Genomic DNA, 26226 nt, shown 5'->3' with positions numbered 1-26226 from the left:
TTCGCCTTTAGAGGAGCCTGAGTCCTCCAGCCCGGCTCAAACCTCAAATCCCAGCACAGCCCACAGTTCACAGCACACAGACTCCTGAGCTCCACTGTCAGACGGAGGTAAATCCACCACACCTGGCAGTGCTGTCTGGTGTTTATGCCTGGCAAAACCTGGCCTGGAACATGGGGAGTAGTCACCCACCCAGCACTTTGACTACTCCCAGTAAGAGCCATCCCGGATCAGCTCTAACAGCCATGCTAAATCTTTAGGTGTCAATTAGCAATAGCTGCTGCTGACACATAAAATACCGGCTCTTACTTCACCGAGGCCAGGAACCTCGGTGACACTTACCTTCCATCCACGATGATTACCTTCTTACAATGATGACTGTGTATGTGTATAAGGTGGCTGTGTAGGTGTATACAATGACTGTAAGTACATGGGCATAACTACAACAACATTAATCATAGCACTTGCTTTGGGAGACAGAGGTTGGGGGGCCCTATCGGGTGCAGGAACATTGTACCTTTTTGTAGGGAATAACAATATGGTGGCTTTTTGCTATAATGTGTTTTTTATTATATATGGTGCTATTATACATACCTTTAATTATTTCTACGTATGTCACTGTTTTAATTGTCTTACACTAGTTGGTGGGGGCCCCATCTTATTTTGCTATGGGGCCCTGTGAATCATAGTTATGCTCCTGAAAGATGATTTTATATGTGTACATGAGGGTTGTCTAAGTGTATTGGATGACTATATATGTATATGATGGCTGTGTAGGTGTATAGGATGACTATGCATATGATATATGACATCAGATGACTGTATATGTACAGTATATGATGACTGTATGGGTGTATAGGATGACTATATATGTTTAGAATGACTGTATAGAATTATTTTTTGTATGTACTGTATATGATGGTTGAGTAGGTGTATAGGATGACTATATATGTATATAGGATGACCATATATGTACAGTATATGATAACTGTATGAGTGTATAGGATGACTATATATGTTTAGAATGACTGTATAGAATTATTTTTTGTATGTACTGTATATGATGGTTGTGTAGGTGTATAGGATGACTATATATGTATAGGATGACCATATATGTACAGTATATGATGACTGTATGAGTGTATGGGATGACTATATATGTATATGATGACTGTATGGGATGATTTTTTGTATGTATATGACGGTTGTGTAGGTGTATAGGAGGACTGTACGTGTACACGATGGCTGTGTATGACTATAAGATGACCATATACGAATATATGTTGCCTGTATAGGTGTATGCAATGAATATGTGGTAGGTGCAGTAGGAGACAGATACGGTTCTTATTAGCCCTCATTAAGGTGTAATAACATTTCCTTATAAAACTATTGCACTTGCTTATTGCTAGATATAAACTAATTGCACTTCTCCAATCAAACACAAGGTCACACTGACATATAGTTGATACTTAAGACAATTTCTTGCTCCCAATGGAACAGACAAGATAGAACGCTACTAAGCATATTGCCAGGTCACGTTTCCTTCTGACACAAGGATGCCTGGAGACGAGACGTCTTTAAGTATGTCCATTGGTATTATAGGGAGGTGAAGACTTCTCTTGGCCATAGTTTGGACTGGTACAAAAGGTTGTAGGTCAATGGTAGACAAGGGCAAGGAGACCTGGGCATGTTCTGTGCTACTTTGTGAACTCAGCGGCATCTCTTCACCAAGTGATAATGCCAGTCTAAGATGTGGGTCTTCTAAGGAGTACGGTGGAGGATCATCTTCTGGGAGGTATACTTCTGAGGTTCCTGGCCCAACACAGTCTTCATAGCTAGAGGAAAAGATTGACACATTGGAACATGATGTTCTTAGGACGGTTCTTCAGATTTATTGACCACTCAGTAGAGTTTGAAAAGGCAAAAGTGGATCAAGTAAGAAAAGTGATAACTCGTTTGGTTGTCAGGAGGTAGAGCATGATCTGAACTAGACTGTTGTCAAGGCTGCCATTAGGGAAGTACAGGTGGTACTGCCTTCAGGCGCCTAGCCATGTGAGGGGCCTACTAAGCCATGTGCCACCAGAATTAAAGTATAATGATCATAGTGACATGTCAAACGTTTTGACCAATGGGAGTACACGTGTTGAGACCCCATGGATCACTAATACCAAGGGGCAGAAGTGCTCTTTGCCCCTTTGGTTCTGATCAGCCCTGCTTAGCTCTACTCGGAGAGTGGAGTGAGTGGTGTACAAGCTCATAGTCTACTTATGAATCCCTCAAGCAGAGCTTATCATGGTGAAAGGGTCACAGTGCTGAGGGCTTCTGTCCCTTTGTTGTAGTGATCGATGAGGGTCAGAGCACCTGGACCCCCACTGGTCAAAACTTCAGTATATAATTTAAAGATACCCTTTAAATTATATACTGGCTGCCAGCAGCCACCACTAGGTGGAGCTTGCGACACTGCAGAAGAAGCTAAGTTATAACTAAGAAGCTATAACTAAGTTCAGTAAAGCTGTATAAATCAACTTTCAACGTGGTGGCTGAAGGTGGCCAAAATAAAGTTTTAAAAGGGTATTCCCATCTCAGACATTTATGGCACATCCATAAGTATTCCCGGCTGTTTCTGTAACCCCCAAAGAAGTGAATGGGGTGTGTGACCATGCATGGCCATCTTTCCAGTCTTTCTCCACCTCATCATTTGAAAGAAGGGTCAACATACAGTAGATCACATTAGGTCCCATAAATATCTGACATGGGGAGAGAAGTGGGAGATTTAGGTCGGATACCTATATTATAACACGCCCAAGACAGAGATGTTTAAAACCATGAAGAATTGATACGTAAGGTATATTAGAGCCCTCTGTATGGCAGAGATGCAGCCCTCGCCTTTCTGCTGATGATCCTGCTGCAGATCTCTGTCTGCAGCCTCCAGCAGATGGACAGTAAATTCAGAGCTGAAGCTATCCAGGACAGGCATCTAAAAGCAATTAGGATGTTGTGTGTCTGAAATATGCTGCAGGATAATACGGGAGCTGATTACTTTGTGTCGGCAGATGCTCCACAGATTCTGCGAAACTAATAAAGATGCCTGTTTCTCAGTGAGTAAATGTCTGCTGAACAAACAGCTCTTCACGTCAGACTGATGAACTGAGGACCATGACTGCCGGAGGCAGGAAGGAGAACACATCTGTCTCCATCAATGACATGGCGAGATGTTCTTAATGGGTTTAGGAAATGCAGCTCCTCCCTCTACTGAAAAATGGAAGGATGAACATGTCCTAGAACCCCAAAGATAAAATAAGATTGTCCCCAAAAGCTCCCCAAACCTATGGACATCTTTGGGACAATTTTTTATGATTGTATTTTACTCATTTGAGGCTAAAATAATTTTTTCAGTTGGACTTTTTTGTGAAGCCTTATTTCTGATCTCCTGACCTCATAAACACTCATTATAGCTAAGCTTATAAAACTATTCAGAATATGGCTTAAAGGGTTTAGGTCCAGGATAAGAAAAACTTGGCTGATTTCTTCCAAAAACAGCACCACCCTTGTCCATGCGTTGTATCTGGTATTGCAGCTCGGCTCTATTAGAGTCAATAGGGCACAGCTGCAATAACACACAAAACCTGTGGCCAGAAGTAGTACTGTTTTTTGGAAGAAAGTGGCCATATTCTTCTAATCCTAGACAAGCTCTTTAAATGAGCGTTAGGAGATCAGCCATAAGGCTTCACATGAGCTGTCAGCTGACGGGACTCAGGAGGGACAGTCTTTACAGCAGCTATGACACAATATCTGTACTATATCAAGTAGTGATATTTTCTTATGGCTTCTACAGTATATGCAACTAACCAGTTTGACTTTGGGCTAAACCTAAGGGCATTATCCTGGCGATCCCCTAGTATTCAACCTTTAACCTTTATACGGGAATCTGGACTTCGCTGAAGGGAGCCAACCAGGCCGCTACCTCCTGGAGTAGTCCTGGGGTAGTTGGCAGCTGACCCACAGAGGTCAGAGACACCAGTGCGAAGCACCAAAGGTTAAGGCAATACTCACAATCAGGAAACAGGCCGAAGTCAGGGCAGGCAAAGTATGAGCAAATCCGTAAAACAGATCCAAGGTTTGGGCAGGCAACAATTAGTCAGAATGGAGAACATGCATGGTCAGGTCAGGGCAGGCACCGGAGATTCAGAATAGTCAGTCAGGGAAGGGGTTCAGTACAAGGTCAGAGTAACAAATTACACAGTACTTTTGCTGGTAGACTAGGAACTAGATACCTAAGCTTAGTCACCCTTGTCTTGGGGAGGCTGCCCTCTATACCAGTGTTCTGGCCCTTTAAGAAGCCAAGAGCCTAGAAGACCTCATCAGACATACGTAGGCAAAGCCTGCAGAACCAAGCAGGATGCTAGTGTCCGGGAGCGCCGGCAGCAAAAGAGTGGAACACAGCAGGGAGATGGAGGTGTGAAGTGTGGCGTCTATGCCGGCAGGGCGGAGGCGTGCATGGACTGCTGGTGTAAGAACAATTGCGGCCTACAGTAGGCTATAGGCGCCATATTATAGATCCATACAACATGGTCATATACAAATACAAGAGACCTAATGCTGGAAATGCAACCAACAATGAGGCAAGAATCCAACTGTGCATGAAGAATGAGGAGGAGGTGATCAATCACTTTGGTCATCGCTCTGTACTCAGCTATAACTAATGGTCTCAAGGGACTGTCTTTTATAGACCTACCAAATTTAGGCTTCCCCAGGCTTTAATGGCCCAAATTTACTAACAAAAATGTTGGCAAGAATGCATAGAGAATTAATGGAGCGGCAGCACACATTCTCCATCTGCCACTCAATTAAAACGGGGAGCAGGGACCTCTTTTGGCGATAGGGGTTAAGTTCAGTCATCACATGAGAAAGTGGCCCATCCTGGGAGGCCCAATGACTACTGTATGTCTATATATAAAGCTGCTAACCATCTGACTCCTATGTTCTTTGAGGCCTGGACCAAGACCGGTGATGTCACCAGTGACATCCAGCCTTGGACTGGCCCAGCAGATTACCAGAGGTTCCTCACGTAGAACCAGGTTCTGATACCATAGTGGGCTCCAAAGGTCCAGAGAAAAAAAAACATTTGGAGCTGCCATTGGAGACAATAAATTACCACTTGGGTCTATTTCTTTGAATCAATACTTATTAGACTTTATTGATGATATGGGGGTTGGGCCCCAGGAATAATTTTCTCTGGTGGGCCCAAAGAACCCCAGTTCAATCCTAGTGACATCAATGAGGTCAGATGTTCAAGCTGAGGGACAAAACTTATCAGTAGGAATCCCTGTTATCTTCCTCAACCGGACGCTGTGAATGGACCTCCATCTGACAGGGGTCCCTAAGTTACTGAGCCATTGATCACAGTTCCATCCTTTGTACCTGTTCCTCTTCTACTTTGAAGGCTTCACTGCGGAGATGATTATCTCTATTAAGGTCATTGTACCTACCATTTTTCCATTCACCCTATCATTAGGTTAATGTAACTGGCTGTACTCAACCGTCAAACTCCCTCCTATAATAAATCCTGTGACCTCCTAACTGAAGCTAAATTCACCGTGAAGGTCAACAAGAACTATCGTGTCTGAGCGTCTCATCTTCCCCTGTCCATTTCACATTAAATAAAGCGGAATACCAACCACACCGGGATTTCATTCATTCTCTTAATAGGACGTATTAGCATGATGTCCATTTATCCTGCCTGTCAGCTGTAATTTACTTATAAGCTCCTTCTCCGACTCATTGAACGATGAAAAAAAATCGTACAGGATAATGCTCGCTCACATAGCAGGGGTTTTCCAGGAATGTGTCCTCCAGATTACACTTCCTGGCTGCTCGGTCGCCAGATTTATCGCCAATCAAGATTTTATGGGACCAGCTGGGTTGCAAGCTTCACCAACCTACAAGTGTGCGGGAACTACAGGCCCAGCTGCAACATCTGTGAGAGAATTTGACGAAGGATATCATACAGAACCTGTATGCCTCCATGTCCAACTGTATCTCATCTTGTATCCAAGCTAGTCGCCGTATCTAATCTTGTATACAGGCTATAGGCCATATCTCATCTTGTATCCAGGCTATAGGCCGTATCTCATCTTTTATCCAGGCTAGAGGCCATATCTCATCTTTTATCCAGGCTAGAGGCCGTATCTCATTTTGTATCCAGGCTAGAGGTCGTATCCCATCTTCTATCCAGGCTAGAGACCTGATCTCATCTTGTACCCAGGCTACAGGCCGTATCCTTTCTTCTATCCAAGCTAGAGGTCGTATCCCATCTTGTATCCAGGCTAGAGGCCATATCTCATCTATTATCTAGGCTAGAGGCCGTATCTCCTCTTGTTTCCAGGCTAGATGTCGTATCTCATCTTGTATCCAGGCTAGCAGCCGTATCTCATCTTGTATCCAAGCTAGAGGCCATATCTCATCTTTTACCCAGGCTAGAGGCCGGATCTCATCTTGTATCCAGGCTAGAGGCCATATCTTATGTTTTATGCATGCTAGAGGCCGTATCTCCTCTTGTATCCAGGCTAGAGGCCGTATCTCCTCTTGTATCCAGTCTAGAGGCCATATCTTATGTTTTATGCATGCTAGAGGCCGTATCTCATCTTGTATACAGGCTAGAGGCCGTATCTCCTCTTGTATCCAGTCTAGAGGCCATATCTCATCTTGTATCCAGGATAGAGGCCATATCTCCTCTTGTATCCAGGCTAGAGGCCATATCTCATTTTTTATCCAGGCTAGAGGCCGTATCTTATTTTGTATCCAAGCTACAGGCCATATCTCCTCTTGTATCCAGGCTAGAGGTCCTATCCCATCTTGTATCCAGGCTAGAGGCCGTATCTTTTCTTGTATCCAGGCTAGAGGCCATATCTCTTCTTGTGTCCAGAATAGAGGCTGTGTCTCATCTTGTATCCAAGTTAGAGGCCGTATCTCCTCTTGTATCCAGGCTAGAGGCCGTATCTCCTCTTGTATCCAGGCTAGAGGCCATATCTCATCTTGTAGCCAGGATAGAGGCCGTATCTCATCTTGTATCCAGGCTAGAGGCCATATCTCATCTTGTATCCAGGCTAGAGGCCGGATCTCATCTTGCATCCAGGCTAGAGGTCGTATCTCATCTTGTATCCAGGCTAGAGGTCCTATCCCATCTTGTATCCAGGCTAGAGGCCGTATCTTTTCTTGTATCCAGGCTAGAGGCCGTATCTTTTCTTGTATCCAGGCTAGAGGCCGGATCTCATCTTGTATCCAGGCTAGAGGTCGTATCTCATCTTGTATCCAGGCTAGAGGTCGTATCTCATCTTGTATCCAGGCTAGAGGTGCCCTTTCAATACAATTGTAGTATCCTTTCGCTCTAATATTGTATTCACTTACATTGATCACCTTTACATTCATACACAGAAAATTTCTTTCCATTCCATCAACTCCTTTTTGGTGCCTGATTTTTTTTTTTTTGTCAGTGAATGTACTTAGAGAATCAGAGGATCCTCTGGTGGGCCCAGGCTCTGATACCATAATAGGCCCTAAAGATCTAGGGGAAAAAAAAACATTTTGCTGTCTTTGGAGCCAATCACTTGCCACTAGGGTCTATTTCTGTGATTCAATATCCATTAAACTTTATTAAGGATACAGGGGTTGGGCCTCAAGAATAATTTCCTCCGGTTGGCCCCAGAAACTTTAGCCTGAGACTGTTGGTGCTCCCCCATCTACCGAATGCAATTTATATTACTGGCATGGCAAGGGAGTCTGAATGCAGTAACAATGCTAAGACATATGACATCCTTTAAACTCTATGGCTGCAACTGGCCCCACTAAGACATTATGGTCATAAATCCACTATAGCACCTTAAAGGCTAGGGACACCTTTGACAAGAAAAAAAAATGGCACAACTTTTTATGTTAGTCGTTACCTTAAGTGAAAAGCTGGCCCTAGATTTTTAGTCTGCAATCTTGATTCCTTCTTTCAATTTCATTTTCAGATCCAGTTTGTACCTTGCTCCTAGTTCCCATGTTGGGTGCCCTCGCTGTAAAACATGCTGGATGTAGGGTCAGTGTGTCCAGGGTGCTGCTGTCTTCATTAGCTCTTATGTATCAGCACAGCTTCATTCCTATACTGCAGTCCTATTCTATGAGCTCCTCTCACTGCTGACAGTTGCTGATGCTGAGAAGTGGGTACTCTGCTTTCTCATTACTCTTGTACAAAACCTATGAGATTTTCCTCGTGTAAACTGCCTTGTGTGTGTCTTCCTCCCTGTCTACAGCCAGAGATTCAGAAACACCAGCAGCTCGGTGAAAGTCTTAGGCCTCTTTCACACGGGCGAGATTTCCACACGGGTGCAATGCTTGAGGTGAACGCATTGCACCCGCACTAAATCCGGACCCATTAATTTCTATTGGGCTGTGCACATGAGCGGTGATTTTCACGCATCACTTGTGCATTGCATGAAAATCGCAGCAAGCTCTATATTGTGCGTTTTTCACGTAAAGCAGGCCCCATAGAAGTGAATGGGGCTGCGTGAAAATCGCAAGCATCCGCAAGCAAGTGCGGATGCGGTGCGATTTTCACGCAAGGTTGCTAGGAGACGATCATTATTATATTCCCTTATAACATGGTTATAAGGCAAAATAATAGCATTCTTAATACAGAATGCTTATTAAAATAGGGCTGGAGGGGTTAAAAAAAAAATTTTTTTTTATAATTTAACTCACCTTAATCCACTTGTTTGCGCAGCCCGGCTTCTGTTCTTTCTTCTTCTTTAAAGAAAAAGGACCTGTGGTGACGTCACTGCGCTCATCACATGGTCCGTCACATGATCCTTTACCATGGTGATGGATCATGTGATGGACCATGTGATGAGCGCAGTGATGTCATCAAAGGTCCTTTACCCAGGTCCTGAAGAAAGAAGAGAAGCCGGGCAGCGCAAACAAGTGGAATAAGATGAGTTAAATTATTATTATTATTATTATTTTTTAACCCCTCCAGCCCTATTTTACTAAGCATTCTGTATTAAGAATGCTATTATTTTCCCTTATACCCATGTTATAAGGGAAAATAATTACATCTACACAACCTTGAACCCAAACCTGAACTTCAGTGAAGAAGTTCGGGTCTGGGTACCACATTCAGTTTTTTTATCACGCCCGTGCAAAACGCATAGCACCTGCACGATAAAAACTGAACATCGGAACGCAATCGCAGTCAAAACTGACTACAATTGAGTACCTACTCGCACTGGTTTGCCGCGATGCACCCGGGACGCATCCTGAGTCAAAACGTGGCGCCCGTGTGAAAGAGGCCTTAGAGATAGCAGGAGGGAGGGGGAGGAGTGTGCGCACTGCAGATGTGGGTGAAAAGGAGGAAAGGATCCATGGAGGCCAGCTCACATGGTCTGTAGACAAGGAAGAAAGCATGCACAAGGCGATTTGCAGGAGGAGAATGTAGAAGTAAACTGGTGGAACATTTTGGATGAAGATCCTTTACAAAGTTGTTTAATTTTGCATTCAAGAGGCAAATGTGCAATAAGTAAAAAGCAGTGCAAAGGTGTCCGTAGCTTTGAAAGCTCCTGCTAGAGGGTGGCTGGAGAACATCCATCTACCAGATGTGGCACCTTATTTGATATGGATTTGTATTCCAGAGGTTGTCCATATCATACGATGGTCTACCCATAGAATTAATGACAGATATTAAATACATAATTGCCATCATTAATAGCTGTGCAGGTTGGACTTGCTCAGGATTATTAGAGGGGCTGCTGATATGGTTCTTGATAATGCTCTTGGCAAATGATATTTGATGGTTTATTTAAGGAGACTACTTTTCCTTACCATGGTGGATAATCTGGATAGGAAGTGCTAAGCTCTAGGTATGAGCCATGCTCTAAGGCTGGAGACATGTCCTCTGTACAAACAGACCTCAAGTCTCCGAAGGAAGATGTTGCATAGGAGATCCCATCTGTAAAACATGGCATAAGAAGTAGTGACTATAGATGTCCACTTGGCCCAGTCTGAGACATCAAACTAAACAGTAGCTATGTCACCTTGTGGAGGCGCAATGCCAACCGATGACCGATGACCTGCCCATTATCAGTTAGGTGAGATATCAGGTAATCCTTACATACTGTATACCTCCACAATACACTTTATAAAATGTATATGTTTTAGCTTACCATAACTTGGATTCTCAAGACGCCAGTTTCTGTCTCCTCCATCCTTCCTTAGGCTTCCAATGATGATGGTAACACAGGAAAGAAAAAGAACCAGTCCAATTACAATCCCAGCCACAACCAGTGGGGAGACTAGAAGAGCTGGGTCATGGCTGCTTCGGATGTAACCAAAATACTCCGGAAGAGGGTTACTGTGGTTTAGGTGGATTTCTGTAGGGAAAGATGAAGGTGGTTGAAGTTTATATTGAGCAACCAGCCCCTTTTGTCCTAACCAGAGGGATGTCCTGAAGCCTCAGAGGTGTTGGTCAGGTCTCCAGGTATATATGTAGGTCAAAATACTGTCTCCGGGATTACCGCTTACAAAGTGCACCCAAGTGCAAGTGCTAGATGTCTTATGTGCTATGTTGGGACAAATAATCCTTCAAACCATAGTTCCTTCCCATTCAGTTTGCATTGTGGTCAGCAGAACATCTGTTTACATGAGGAGATCACGACAAACGATGATCAAGATGGGATCAACGACAAACGTGTATTTGATTGTTTGCTCTTTGATCGCTGGACTTGTTTACATGGGACAGTGATGAACAACTGTTCATTTGGGTGATTATTGTAAACGACTCTAAAAGGGATTGTCCCACAAAAAACATTTTACATCTTTCAAACCAGCACCTTGATCTGAATACCTTTGTCATTGCATGTAATTAAAAATGTTGTATAACCATTGAGCTAGTCAATAAAATGTTTCTGTATAGCGCCACCTGCTGTTTGTTCTCTTTCTTATATCTCTGTCCACCTCAGTAACAACACTGAGTTGGCCTCACATGCTCAGTTCCATCCTTCAACTGCCACCTGCTCTATCTACTCTTAGGAGCACTGACAGTTTTGGGAAGAGAGCTGAAGCAGAATGGATACGCCTCCTGAGCTTTGACAGGGAGAGAGCTGCAGTTGAAAGGACACGCCTCCTGAGCTTTGACAGGGAGAGAGCTGCAGCAGAATGGACACGCCTCCTGAGCTGTGATAGGGAGAGAGCTGCAGCAGAATGGACACGCCTCCTGAGCTTTGACAGGGAGAGAGCTGCAGCAGAATGGACACGCTTCCTGAGCTTTGACAGGGAGAGAGCTGCAGCAGAATGGACACGCCTCCTGAGCTTTGACAGGGAGAGAGCTGCAGCAGAATGGACACGCCTCCTGAGCTTGGACAGGGAGAGAGCTGCAGCAGAATGGACATGCCTCCTGAGCTTTGTCAGGGAGAGAGCTGCAGTAGAAAGGATACGCCGCCTGAGCTGTGATAAGGAGAAAGGCCAAAGGAAAAAGGACAAAGCCCCTGAGCTATTTACCCCCAAAGCTATGATCATACACTATGCTGCCAATTAAATGCAATACATGTGCAAGTACCACCTACAGACGAGTGTACCCCCTTGGCTGCAAGATCCTTAGGTCCTGAACTTAGAATAAAGATAACTCCCTGGTGTATGAAACCTATGGCAAATAATATGTCCTACATATTAATAGAACTCCACCAGGTCCTTGTCTGATGGCGACAGTGATCCCAATGTATGGCTTTCCAGGTGGTTCAACACTACAACGTCCTGCATGCTTTGTGCAGGCATGTGAAGGAGGTGAAACTGTGCAACCCCCTGGCCATGACACTCTAGTGAGTGGTGTGTCCCATTCAGTCTTCACCAGGCACAATGCTGTACATGAAAGAGAAGTGAGTTGTAGGATCAGGCACAACAATCACCATCTGTACAGCCCTGTGCAACGTAAACCATGAAGGGGACGAGCCGCTCTTCATTCAGCTGGTGGGGGTGTGGGGAATTTAACCTCAACAGATCAGATATTACAGTCCTGGCAAACCCCGTCACACCTACAATACCCAGAGGTGGATGTACCACCATGCCAACCAAGCTAATGCTTGGTACTGTAGAGATCAGGGGCCCCCTGCTGGCCGCAAGCAGTTGGCGGAAAAAAAATAAATAAATAAATAAATAAACCAGGGTTAGACGTACCATCTGTGTAGCCAGTTCAGCTGCAAAGGGGCCCAATGTAGGAGACAATCCCTTACCAGCAGTAGAGTTGTATCAGAAGCGCCCAGGCTGTACTGCTAAGCTGAGAGTGGGGCTAAGCAGTGTGATGGAGCAGAGCTTTGTGGTGTGACTAGGGCCACCAGACATAACTTTGCATGGTTCCCCAGAAATGCCAAATGTTCCCTTGACAATACCTACAAATTTGTATCCCTACACAGACCCAAAACCCCTCCAGAAACGAATGTGGAAACCTGTATATTTTATTCCTCATCTTCCTGGACACATTTTCAATAATCCTTTCTAAGTCTCTACTTTCTACGATTCTGTTATACACGTCTTTTTGGCTTTCCTTTCAGACAGAGCAGAGTCTTCAGGCATGATAGAAAGATTCCTGATGGTTCCTGATTTAGAAATGTGTCCATCAAATATTTGAGTGACAGGTACATCGAGATTAGAAGGAACCTTGAGAGTTCAGTTTTGACCAGAGGTTGATATTTTTAATTGCTCCTTCCAGCACGGTGATAACCCCTTTCCTCGTTATTATCTGAAACTATTCATTCCTGAAGATAGTGATGTTTAAAGAGGGGCCTCAAGCTGGAGATGATCACGAGAGAGGAAGCCCAACTTCTAAATCAGCTTCCTGAAATCAAGTCTGGTGGAACCAAAAGTGGTAAAGCTGCTGATGCAACAACAAGGTCAAGATATCTACTAATTAATAATAAATCCCTTTTTAAGGGGTTTTGTGTTGATAGATATGAGCACAGAACATTTTTTAATGTCCCACCTATAGCAATTAGGTCCCCAATACAGAGCTGTAACTTGCAGCTCCTGGACCTCAATGCAAAATCTACCATGGGAGACTGATGTCTGCACCAGGGCAGCATGTGGCAGAAGTTTGATGACTCCATAGCCCTGTGTGAAAGGCTGAACTTGATGGATATGTCTTTTTTTTGCAAGAGCTACCTGTCCAGACCTCATAAACATGTGTGCTCGGTAGTGGTGAGTATAGACGTGAGGAGGACCCTCAAAATTAACTGGTACTTCTGGTACTGGTTACCACTGCCATTCGGTTGAAGAGGTTTTCCTGGATTTTCATATTGATGGACTATCCTCAGGATCAGCTGTTCAAGGAGGTTGTAGCACTCCTGGAGCGCTTAGGCCTCTTCCTCGCCCAGGTGATATCACGTTCATTGGTCACATGGCCTAGGTGCAGCTCAGTCCCATCGAAGTGAATGGGGCTGAGCTGTGATACCAAGCACATCAAATGGATAACGCTGTGCTTGGTGGTGAGGTGCGAAGAGGCCATGGCGCTCATAGGAGCTCTGTGGTGAGTGCCGCAGCTTCCTCAAACAGTTGATCGGCGGGGGTGCTGAGAGTTGGACCCCCCACTGATCTCATATTGATAGCCTATCTTTATAGCTTTAATTTAACAATCCTGGAAAACCCCTTTAACTCCTTATGCTCCTGTAACGTTGGGCATGAGAATCCCAATAAATAATATTCAGTAAACCTGAGCAGGCCCCTTTTTCAAACCATGGCCAAACTCCATCAGCTCATCTCCCCACAACAACAAAAAAAAAGTTTTGGACATACAGAAATCCACCCACGGTTGGACTGGCCCACCAGAATACCAGAGGATCCTCTGGGCCTGGCTTTGAACCAGGAGAAAATAAACCATTTGGAGTTGCCTTTGAAGCCATTCACTTGCCACTATGGCCTATTTGATTCCAAACCTATTGAACTTTATTGATGATTTAGGGTCGGACCTCAAAAATAATTTCCTCTGATATGCCCAAGGAACCCTAGTCTGACCCTGAATCCACCATGATTATTTACCATGATATCAGCCATGGCAGAAGGAGCAGTCAGAAGACCCTCACACAAACCAGATTGTCCTTATTTTGGGAAAAAATAAGGTCAACAGTTCTCGAAAGTTAAACATCTCAGCATCCTGGACCTGTGAATGTCCTGGGAATAAGGCTTAAAGCCGTTGTACCAAGTTATGTTGTAGTAAGTTATCCCCTAGTCACAGTATTGGGGATAACTAGCTGAACATACTGGGACCTTCGCTGATCCTGAGAACGGGGGTAAATTTTCCTGTTATGATGGAGTGGCAGGTCGTGCATGTGCACAGCCTCTCTATTCCTTCCTTATGGGAGCCCCGGAGCTAACCAAGTACAGCAGCTTGGCTATCACTGGGTCACAGAGAATGAATAGAGGTGCAGAGCGCTTGCTTGACCCGCTGTTCCATTAGAACGGGGGAACGGGACCCACGTTCTCAGTATTGGTGGGTGCCCCAGTGGTCAGACCCAGAATGATTAGCTACTTATTTATAACTTAAAAACTTGGCACAAACCCTTTAAAAAGTTGCAGAGAGCAACAATTTTTGGGACCAAGGGTCATCCCGGTGTTTGAGACATTCATGTTGTCACCGAGAAGTCTTTTTGGTCTTTCTTCACAGCGACTTGCCCCTTTGACTGGGATGTCTCTGCAATTATTTTTCTTGTACGGCAATTTCTTCTCATTTTATAAGCCCATTTGGACATTACGAGTCATAGATAACGCAAATCCTTACACTTGTAATTTTTTCATGCCAGCTGCTAAGCGCCGCCATTAATTAATTCCATTATAAAATTACCCTACTAATTACGGGAAAAAAAAGCTTTTCTTGCTAGAAATACTCAGAGGGATGAGTTGGCATCTGCTGTCTTTTGCTGTCTTCTGCACCCTGGGAATTATCACATTAAGCTCCAAAACAAGTTTTAGCATGAAACCAATGCTGATTCAAGGGGATGAAGGAGGGGGCTGTGCGGGTCGAGATGGAGGAGAATCTATCTTGCTTATTGTGTGCTCGTCTTTTCCTAGTAATGGGTATTCTTCTCTGTGACCAATTTTTCTCGCTCACTTCTCGTTCCCCTTGACATAATTAGGGAGTGATTATAAAGAACAGAAAAACTTGTACTCATAATGCAAATTTTCCAGTCTGGCCTCACATTGGGGCATATACACATCCTAGGGAGGGTCCCCTGCTCTTAGATCCCCCGGTATGGACCAGCCTGTTCATACAGCTAAAGAGACATACTCCCAGGTAGGGGTTGATCAGGCTGATTCATACAATACCTTTTTTTGTCTGTATGCTAAAAAGCTGCAGAGGTATTTGCTTTTTTATTCCTATACAAATTAGCAACTTGGAGCACCAGGGGGCCTGGGATGAGTCCTTGGAGCACTGCTTTTGTAACACCCCTTGTGCTCTGCACACTCCCCTTGATTGACAGGGCTAAATATCAGCATGCTGAGAGCAGAGCTGTGTCCTAGACATGTGTGCTAGCATGTACATATCATATATACCACATACTATAGCCTTACCATAATGAGCAGAGTGGATTTCTATGCTTAGAAACCTAATATACATATTATTGCTTTATTTGCAGGCACAGTATATGATTATAATGAAACCAGTAATAGCGTTAGCTTTGTAAGTACAGAAAAAACACCTTATTATGATAAGGCTGTAGCCTGGAGGTAAGTGGACACCTTGCTAAATAAAAACTCATTTTTATTTCTATGTAAATGAGCTTATGGGAGCACTGAGGGGCAGCCGGAGCCCCACTGAGCACCAGACTTTCAACGCCCTGCTCCTCCTGTCACTCCTCTTTTCCCATTGATTGACAGGGTCTGGTCCTGTAATCTAGCGTCTGTGCGCAGGATTGGCGCATGCACGGAGCTTCTGCTTTGGTTGTCTAAGCACTGCAGATCCCTACTGCGCATGTGCCAATGACGTCCAGAGCTGTAGGAAAGAGCGGGACTAAAAGGGGTTCTCCGGGCTTAACCTTTTTTGGGGTATTAAAAGCTAACCTGTGGAGGAAAGATTATTGATCACATACTTACCTTCCACAGTGCAGCCGTTCTTGAGATCTGCCTCCCGGTCACGTGGTCCCTCCAGATGGCTTTTCTTTGCTTCCGGCCGAAGTCCGTCTTCTTGTCTTCCTGTCTTCTCTTCCTTTCTTGAGCAGGAGACGGATCACGAGTGACGTCACCGCCTCCTGCTGAAGAAAGCGCCGGGCGGCCGTCTTCGCTCACCACATAAGCGCACTATGCTGAATGCTAGTGCGCATGCGCGGGATTGCCGGCCGCTCTCTGCAGTGTACAGTGGCTGATTGCTATGCTGTGGGTCTCACTGGGGGCACTGACTGGCACATGGGGGGGGGGGGAAATGGAACTGTGGATGGCACTTTGGGGAAATGAGGATGGCACATGGGGGCACTGGATGTCACTGGGGCACAGTGGATGACACATGGATGCAATGGATGGCACAAGTGGGGCAATAGATGGCACAAGGGGGCAATGCATGACAAACAAGGGGGCACTGCATGGCACAAGGGGGCAATGGATGGCACAAGGGGGCAATGAATGGCACAATGGGGACACTGGATGGCACAAGGAGGCAATGCATGGCAAACAGGGGCACTGGATGGCAAACAAGGAGGCACTGGATGGCACAATGGGGCAATGGATGGCACAATGGGGGAACTGGATGGCAAACGGGGCACTGCATGGCACAATCATTGCATTGGATGGCACAAGTCGGCAATGAATGGGGACACTGGATGGCACAAGGGGGCAATGCATGGCAAACAGGGGCACTGGAGGGCAAGCAAGGGGGCACTAGATGGCACAATGGGGCAATGTATGGCACAATGGGGGTACTGGATGGCACAAGGGGGCAATTGATGGCAAACAGGGGCACTGCATGGCATAGTGAGGGTACTGGATGGTACTAGAGGCACTGGCTGAGAAATAGGGGCATTGGATGGCACTAGGGGCACTGGATCGCACTGTTATTGGGTCACTGTGGATGTCACTGTTAGGGGGGCATTGTGGACGTCACTGTTATGGGGTATTGTGGACGTCACTGTTAGGGTCCATTCACACATCCGTAGTGTTTTGCGGATCCGCAATACACCCGGCCGACACCCCCATAGAACTGCCTATTCTTGTCCGCAATTTTCCGGGCTGTGGACCGGAAGATCGGGGGCGCGCTCTGGAAATGCGGATGCGGACAGCACACTGTGTGCTGTCCGCATCCATTCCTGCCCCATAGAGAATGAATGGGTCCGCACCCATTCCACAATTTGCGGAACGGGTGCGGACACATTCATGGACGTGTGAATGGACCCTTATGGGGGCACTGTGGACGTCACTGTTATGGGGGCACTGTGGATGTCACTGTTATGGGGGCACTGTGGATGTCACTGTTATGGGGGCACTGTGGATGTCACTGTTATGGGGGCACTGTGGATGTCACTGTTATGAGGGCACTGTGGACGTCACTATTATGGGGGCACTGTGGACGTCACTGTTATGGGGGCATTGTGGACGTCACTGTTATGGGGGCACTATGGATGTCACTGTTATGGGGGCACTGTGGATGTCACTGTTATGGACGCACTGTGGATGTCACTGTTATGGGGGCACTGTGGATGTCACTGTTATGGACGCACTGTGGACGTCACTGTTATGGGGGCACTGTGGATGTCACTGTTATGGGGGCACTGTGGACATAACTGTTATGGGGGCACTGTGGATGTCACTGTTATGGGGGCTCTGTGGATGTCACTGTTATGGGGGCACTGTGGATGTCACTGTTATGGACGCACTGTGGACGTCACTGTTATGGATGCACTGTGGATGTCACTGTTATGGGGGCGCTGTAGATGTCACTGTTATGGGGGCGCTGTGGTTGTCACTGTTATGGGGGCACTGTGGATGTCACTGTTATGGACGCACTGTGGACGTCACTGTTATGGGGGCGCTGTGGATGTCACTGTTATGGACGCACTGTGGACGTCACTGTTATGGGGGCGCTGTGGATGTCACTGTTATGGGAGCACTGTGGATGTCACTGTTATGGACGCACTGTGGATGTCACTGTTATGGACGCACTGTGGACGTCACTGTTATGGGGGCACTGTGGATGTCACTGTTATGGGGGAACTGTGGACGTCACTGTTATGGGGGCACTGTGGACATCACTGTTATGGGGGCACTGTGGACGTCACTGTTATAGGGGCGCTGTGGATGTCACTGTTATGGGGGCACTGTGGATGTCACTGTTATGGGGGCACTGTGGACCTCACTGTTATGGGGGCACTGTGGACGTCACTGTTATGGGGGCACTGTGGACGTCACTGTTATGGGGGCACTGTGGACGTCACTGTTATGGGGGCACTGTGGACGTCACTGTTATGGGGGCACTGTGGATGTCATTTCTTATGGGCGCTGAGTATAAGTGTTAGGGCTCGTGCACAGAACCGTATCTGTTTTGCGGTCTGCAAGTCGCCGATCCACTAAATATGGTTACTGTTTGTGTGCGATTCACATTTTTTGCAGTCCCCATTGAGTTCTACGGGTTTTAGATCTGCATTATGAGGACCAGAATAGGACATGTTCTATCTTTCGCAGAACTGACAGACGGATGTGGAAAGCACATGGACGTCAGAGCATGTCCTATTCTGGTCTTCAAAATGAGGACCTCAAATCCATAGAACTCAATGGGACTGCAAAAATTGTGGATCGCAAAATGGATACGGTCGTGTGCATAAGGGTTCAGCTGGCTGTATCATAGAAGATGGGATTAGATACACACTTCAGCAGGCTCTGTATCAGGCACACATAGATGTTAGGATTAGATACAGATGTGTTTAGATGCGCTTGCTGATTCCAGCTGTTTATTACACTCTGGAGATGGTGAGGACAGAGCCTGTGGACGGTCAGTGATGAGTTTAGATACACAGCTCAGCAGGCTGTATCACACAGGATAGGATTAGATACACATGAGGGCAGAGCCTGTGGACACTGGGTGAGAAGTAGATTCCTGTCTGGGTGTAGTAACATGGACACAGGAGTTGTAGTGGGTGTGGCTGCTGCAGGCGGAGCAGTGTGGGGGCGTGGCCAGCCTGTGACTCATCTCTGTGCAGTGCAGCCAGGCTTGTGTATCAATAAAGTTATGTATTCAACAAAAGAAGGGGAGAAACTAAACAGATCTGCCAGGATAATGTGATGTCTTCCAGGGGGGAAGGAAAGCTCGGGCATGAAAAACGGGTATTGGGGGCTTATGTATGGATGGTGAGGGGTGTTAGGAGCACATAATTTTTTATTTATTTTGGGACCGGACAACCTCTTCAACCCCTTAAGGACTTTAAATCGCGATTGCTGTGCGGCGGGGGTTAATCGTAACAGGATGTCCGCTGAAATCATTCAGCGAGCATCCTGTCGAAACGCCGGGGGGGGGGGGGGGGGGGCGAGGGTTCGGTGTCGGTGATTGCCGCAAACCGCAGGTCAATTCGGACCTGCGGTTTGCGGCTTTTACCTTATCCAGCGGGCGGCGGTGCCATCGGGTCCCCATGCGGCTGTAGGGGGGACCCGATGGCATGGAAGGCAGCACGATGTCTAAGGAAGGCATCGCGCTGCCTTCCGGTGACGAGCCTGTGACAGTATTACTCATACAGCAAATGCATTTCAATACAGAAGTATTGGAATGCATTGTAAAAGGGATTAGACCCCCAAAAGTTAAAGTCACAAAGTGGGACAAAAAATAAAGTACAAATAAAGTTAAAAAAAAGTTTTCCCCCCCAAAAATTAAAAAAAGTTAAAAAAATTTTAAGTAAAAATAAACAAAAACGTCATTTTCCCCAAATAAAGTAAAAAAAAATTGCTAAAAAATAGGGAAAAATAAAGTATACATATTAGGTATAGCCGGGTCCGTATCAACCGACTCTATAAAAATATCACATGACCTAACCCCTCAGATAAACACCGTAAAAAAATAAAAATAAAAACTGTACTAAATAAACCATTTTTTGTCACCTTGCATCACAAAAAGTATAATAGCAAGTGATAAAAAAAGTCATATGCACCCCAAAATAGTGCCAATCAAACCGTCATCTCATCCTGCAAAAAATGAGACCCTACCTAAGATAATCGCCCAAAAACTGAAAAAACGATGGCTCTCTGAATATGGAGACACTAAAACATGATTATTTTTTTTTGTTTCAAAAATGATATTATTGTGTAAAACTTACATTAAAAAAATATACATATTAGGTATCGCTGCGTCCGTATCGACCGGCTCAATAAAAATATCACATCACCTAACCCCTTAGATGAACACCGTAAAAATTAAAAATAAAAACTGTGCTAAATAAACAATTTTTCAAGATTTCAAGAAAAATTTCAAGATTTGCTTCTAAACTTCTAAGCCTTGTAACATCCCCAAAAAATAAAATATCATTCCCAAAATGATCCAAACATGAAGTAGACATATGGGGAATGTAAAGTAATAACTAATTTTGGAGGTATTACTATGTATTATAAAAGTAGAGAAATTGAAACTTGGAAATTTGCAATTTTTTTTAAAATTTTTGGTAAATTTTGTATTTTTTTATAAATAAAAATGTTTTGTTTTTTTTTACTTCATTTTACCACTGTCATGAAGTACAATATGTGACGAAAAGAACAATCTCAGAATGGCCTGGATAAGTCAAAGCGTTTTAACGTTATCAGCACTTAAAGTGACACTGGTCAGATTTGCAAAAAATGGCCAAGTCCCTAAGGTGAAATAGGGCTGAGTCCTTAAGGCGTTAAGTATATCCTACATCATGGTCCTCTACTGGGCATGTATCTCAGGTTGTATGCCCTAATACATGGATACATGCCAAAAAAACTGATGAAGGGAGTGAAGTTCTCTCTGCAGCCTGGGCATCCAATGGCATATTCTAGTCATCATGCTGAGTGACGGCTCTAGTGTCCAATCAGGAGGCCACTAGACCTGTCACTCAGAGCAGAGGGGAGGGTCAGGGAGCATTCAATGAGTCCAGGACACTGAAGATGAAAGTACCGCCTCCAGGACACTGAAGATAAAAGGACCGCCTCCAGGACACTGAAGATGAAAGTACCGCCTCCAGGACACTGAAGATAAAAGGACCGCCTCCAGGACACTGAAGATAAAAGGGCCGCCTCCAGGACACTGAAGATAAAAGGACCACTTCCAGGACACTGAAGATAAAAGGACCACCTCCAGGACACTGAAGATGAAAGGGCCACCTCCAGGACACTGAAGATGAAAGGGCCACCTCCAGGACACTGAAGCTGAAAGGACCACCCCCAGGACACTGAAGCTGAAAGGACCACCCCCAGGACACTGAAGCTGAAAGGACCACCCCCAGGACACTGAAGCTGAAAGGACCACCCCCAGGACACTGAAGATGAAAGGACCACCTCCAGGACACTTGTGCCTAGGTTATGCTACCTACATGACCATCACTCTAGGTATGTCTAGAATCGGAGCACTTACTTGTGCATGTCACCTTGATTGACATGTAACCTGTCTGGAAGAGCGGTGAGTTGACTTGAGGTCGGCAGCTCAGTGATATTAGCCTCCTCAGTTCTGTCTGGTTGGTTTTCTCTGCTGCTGGGGAGAGCTGGGAAAAAAGCAAATATAAGATGAGACATCAGAGCAAGTCATGTCATCATGCAATGATAAAGAAGATTAAGAAACTCCATCTTCAAATACTCTTTTAGAAAATTCTGGGTCAATAGGGAAAGGGGGGGGGGGGGATTCTCCCATTCAAGGCCCTCAATTATTAGCCAGTGGAAAGAGAGGCTACAAAGAACATCCCTCACCTTGGATGACCCAGGACAGCTGTGCATTACAAGGACAGTGAATGGACTTCAATGGGCACCATGTAATACTCCTTTTCCTCTGTGGGGGCGCTGCATGGAAATTGAACACTTACCGTCAGAGGGGTGCACACACATTATGCGGAACTTGTGATCTTGTCACTCCGAGGTGACAAGGATCTCTAATCCCACATACTCCTTAGTGGAGCTTTGTGTCTTAAAGAATCCATATACAATGTGAAGTAGAGCACAACACGGCACTCACCCGGGAGTAAAAATCTTCTTGCTTTACTGCTTTCTGCAGGTTACATAAACATGGACATCTAGGCGACGGCCGTTTCGTGCCTACTAAGGTCATTCTAAGGCCTACACACTAAGGTCATTCCTGTCGGTTAACCCTAGAGGGCCCAACGCCCCGGTTTTTATGATAATTTCGGCCTCTTTTTGCAATAGCATTTTCTCGCTATCTCCTCCTTTTGTTACCTGTTGTAGGCGGAATAAACCACAGAACCACAGAATTTGGCCAATATCGCCTCCTTGTTGCTCGCACATGTAGTCGATCAATCTCGTTGCTCCCACCTTAGTTCTAAGTGAGCGTACATGCTCGCCAAAGCGAACCTGCATCGCCCTGATTGTTTTCCCTACATAGTATAAAGCGCATGTGCATATAATAGCATAGACTACACAACTAGTCTTACAGGTAAAAAACTCCAAGATGGACAAGACGTTATGATAATTAATTGGACGGACGTAGAATTGTCAGATGATTGTGTGTCTTTACTATCAAAAGGTCTGAATTAGGGCTCAGTCAGACGGCTGTATGCTGTCCGCAAAAATGTGGATCTGTTTTTTGGCGGATTAGATGTTGTCTCATTCATTTCTAGGGGGACCTTTTCTTCCATTCCACGGCTCAGCAAAAAAATGACACATGTCCTATACTTGTCAGTGAAAATCAGGACATGGCCCTATTAAAGTCTATGGATCAGCAAAAAAGGGAATGCAATCCGTTTTTTTGCGGACATGCTGAACTGTCTGCAATAAAACGGATCCGCATTTTTGCGGACAGCATACGACCGTCTAAATGAGCCCTTACTGTGTAAATAATGAATTTGTTTATTTAAGGCTGTAAGAAAAATGAATTTATTTAAATATATGGTAATAAAAATCAAGAAACCCTGGAAACAAGACCAGTCGGGGAAATTAAGGTAAAAATCGGCCCGCTAGGGTTTAGTATGATCACACACTTCTCACATGAGGACAGGTTAGGGCACTTTCACACTAGCGTTATTCTTTTTCGGTAATGAAATCCGCCAAAGGGTCTCAATACCGGAAAAAAAGTTTTGTCCTAATGCATTCTGAATGGAAAGCAATCCGTTCAGTATGGATCAGGATGTCTTTCGTTCCGTCTCTTGTACGGTACTTGACCGGACAAAATACCGCAGCATGCTGCGGTATTTTTTCCAGACAAAATCCAGGAACAATACCGGCATTAATTTCCATGGAGATGTATTAATGCCGGATCCGGTACCAAGTGTTCCAGAAATTGCCGCATCGCCGGATCCGGTTTTCCAGTCTGTGCATGCGCCAGGACATAGGAGGAGCTATTTTTGCTTTTGATCTTTAAATACCGGATCCGTTACTCCGGATAAGACGGATATGGTAAAAACATATTTCCGTTTGCATACGTTTTTCGCCGGATCCGAACAACGCTATTGTGAAAGTACTCTTATTGTTATGTGAATCGATGGATATACCTGCTGAACACGTTGCAAATATGGAGGATAAGGAAATATCTTTTTTAGTGGTAGAAAATCTACGGTGAATCCCCCCTTGTCTCCTCGCTTGATATTTTTAATAAAATGGTTATGGAAGATATACGGGCCCAAATATATCCAATGGCGGGCTCTAATCTAAATCAAGGTGGGGAAAAAGGCATTGAAATGGTTAACCTGTCTTAAAGAGGTAGTGGTGAATCCAGCCGTTTAAAGGGGGAAATATCGTCCTCTGGTCCAGGGTCAGCCTATAAAACAGAGGCAAGGAGGCAATTAGGAGACTTGTAAGTGTATGAGACCCTAAGTAAAGATCCAACTTTACTCCACCAAAACTTACTGCGTACCAAGTTGAGACAGGGAGTAGAGTGTCCGTTTTTTTCTAAACAATTTGCTCCTAAATTATTTTATGATTTTCCACAAAAACTATATTTGTATATGATCCCTAAAATTTACAAAAATAGGGACTGCCCCCCAGGTCGCCCAATAGTGTCGGGGAGAGGTTCGGTGACCGAGCTTATCTCCAGGCACGTGGATTGGTTATAAGGACCTCTATTGGAGGGAGTGGTTTCCTATTTGCCGGATACGTCACAGATTTTGGATACCTCACTGTCTTTCCACTGGCAGGAGGGATACCAATGAGCCAGCAGTGATGTCGGGAGCCTGTTCGCTTACATCCCTACTATCGATTGCTGGAATCTGGTACAGATCTGGGATTTAGCAAATATATTCAGGAATTGCTGCTATTTGTGTTGGAACATAATGCTATTCAGTTTGGGGGGTCATGGTTCTACCAGAGGGCAGGGACTGCGATGGGGGCCCACTTTCGCTAACCTGTTCCTGGCGGAATTTGAAGATGACAAGATTTATGATATAAGGAATCCATATGTACAATATATCAAGTTGGGGGCGTTGGGTCCGTGCAGGTAGGCACGAAACGGCCGTCGCCAAGATGTCCATGTTTATGTAACCTGCAGAAAGCAATAAAGCAAGAAGATTATTACTCCCGGGTAAGTGCCGTGTTATGCTCTACTACACATTGCAAAGCATGCTGGGATTGGTTAGAAAAGCCAGCAGGAAGCTGATGAAAACAGGAAGTTAGCCAAGTAAACTTTCTGCCAGTAGGTTATGATGCTCAGAACATGGGAAGGAAAGTGCTGACATGAAAAACAAGGACCTGGGGCATAAATATGCAGTGATTCGGGATCAAGCCCTGGGAAACATTATAGAGCAAAGCATGCTGGGATTGGTTAGATAAGCCAGCAGGAAGCTGATGAAAACAGGAAGTTTTGCTTGTAAACATGTCAGGATGCGATGAACTTTAGAACAGGGGAAGGAAAGTGCTGACATGAAAAACAGGTACTTGGAGCGTAAATATGCAGTGTTTGGGGAGCAAGAGCCTTTGGATATAATGAAAAAAATATTCCAATTCACTATCAGCAAGCAGAGATCTTGAAAATTGACAGGAATTAAAATTTCAAATATGTTAAAAAGTTGCAAGACATTATAAAAATCTTGAGCTTTATTTGTATAAAACCAGACTCCCCCCCCCCCACCCTTCAATTGGACAGCCAAGCAAGTGTGCATGCTGGGAGTTGTAGTTTTACCACAGCTGGAGTGCTGAAGGTTGCTGATCCCTGATCTAGGTCATCCAGTACTCTGATATAAAGGTCGTATACATGCATTTCATTGTATATATGGTTTATATATGTCTACAGCCATCTCTGCCTCTACAAAAGAGGGTGTCGCTAGATACAAAGGCCTTATAAGAGTTAACTGACCAAATCCTGAAATCTTAAAGGGGTTCTGCAGTATTTTTTAAACTGATGATCTATCCCCTGGATAGATCATCTGCATCGATCGGCGGGGGTCCGACAGCCGGGACCCCTGCCGATCAGCTGTTTGAGAAGGCAGCGGCGCTGGCAGTAGCGCCGCGGCCTTCTCGCTGTTTACCGCAGGCCCAGTGATGTCACGACTAGTATCAATGGCCTGGGCGGGGCTAAGCTTTGTTCACTTGAATGGAGCTTAGCCCCGCCCAGGCCAGTGATACTAGTCATGACATCACTGGGCCCGCGGTAAACAGTGAGAAGGACGCGCCGCTGCTGGAGCGCCGCTGCCTTCTCAAACAGCTGATAGGCGGAGGTCCCGGGTGTCGGACCCCCGACGATCAGATGCTGATGGTCTATGCAGGGGATAGATCATCAGTTTAAAAAAACTGCAGAACCCCTTTAAGGCCTGCAATATATAATCTCTATGCAAAACCAGCATCTTGCTTACCAGCCGTGAAGAGCAGAGGATTTCTTGTCCCCATGAAGATCAGTCCAAGGCTGTAGAAGGAAGGAGCAGCATTTGCCATAGAAGTAAATGAGAATAGCAGATGTGAAGAAGGTGTTCCCTGTTCTCCTCTGTGGAAATGTACGAGACTAATTCCTCCCCCCCCCCCACCCCACCGGAAATTCAATATGGACACTACCCTCCTGGATACTGGATCACAGCAAACCTATCATGTCTGTGATGTGTGGGGGGCAGAGTGTACGGAGCACATAGACTGAGGCTGGAT

General features: G+C 45.2%; 1 protein-coding gene across 2 annotated transcripts; it reads right to left on the bottom strand.

The window, feature by feature from the left end:
- Positions 1 to 245: 245 nt before the first annotated feature.
- BEAN1 (brain expressed associated with NEDD4 1) lies at positions 246 to 26226 on the bottom strand. 2 transcript variants are annotated; one of them, XM_044270559.1, is made up of 6 exons: positions 25944 to 26226; positions 23847 to 23917; positions 21572 to 21698; positions 10197 to 10403; positions 9856 to 9982; positions 246 to 1832 (listed from the first exon to the last, which is right to left on the bottom strand). In XM_044270559.1, exons 3-6 carry the CDS (start codon positions 21594 to 21596, stop codon positions 1514 to 1516), a joined length of 678 nt encoding a protein of 225 aa, XP_044126494.1. In that variant the 5' UTR covers positions 21597 to 21698; positions 23847 to 23917; positions 25944 to 26226; the 3' UTR covers positions 246 to 1513. The 2 variants fall into 2 exon arrangements, with proteins under 2 accessions (XP_044126494.1, XP_044126493.1); XM_044270558.1 differs by lacking the exon at positions 23847 to 23917.

The sequence above is a fragment of the Bufo gargarizans genome, chromosome 10, assembly GCF_014858855.1.
Source record: "Bufo gargarizans isolate SCDJY-AF-19 chromosome 10, ASM1485885v1, whole genome shotgun sequence".
NCBI classification, from domain to species: domain Eukaryota; kingdom Metazoa; phylum Chordata; class Amphibia; order Anura; family Bufonidae; genus Bufo; species Bufo gargarizans.
The sequence above is the reverse complement of the archived record's forward strand: the minus strand, read 5'-3'. Positions and strand labels throughout refer to the sequence as shown.

Excerpts from the sequence above, each read along its gene's own strand:
- BEAN1 (XM_044270559.1), bottom strand. The coding sequence starts at position 21,596 with ATGTCAATCAAGGTGACATGCACAA. Across the intron at positions 10,404-21,571 it reads AATCAAGGTGACATGCACAA|AAATCCACCTAAACCACAGT; the intron begins GTAAGTGCTCCG and ends CTTTCCCTACAG. Across the intron at positions 9,983-10,196 it reads TCTTGAGAATCCAAGTTATG|ATGGGATCTCCTATGCAACA; the intron begins GTAAGCTAAAAC and ends CATGTTTTACAG.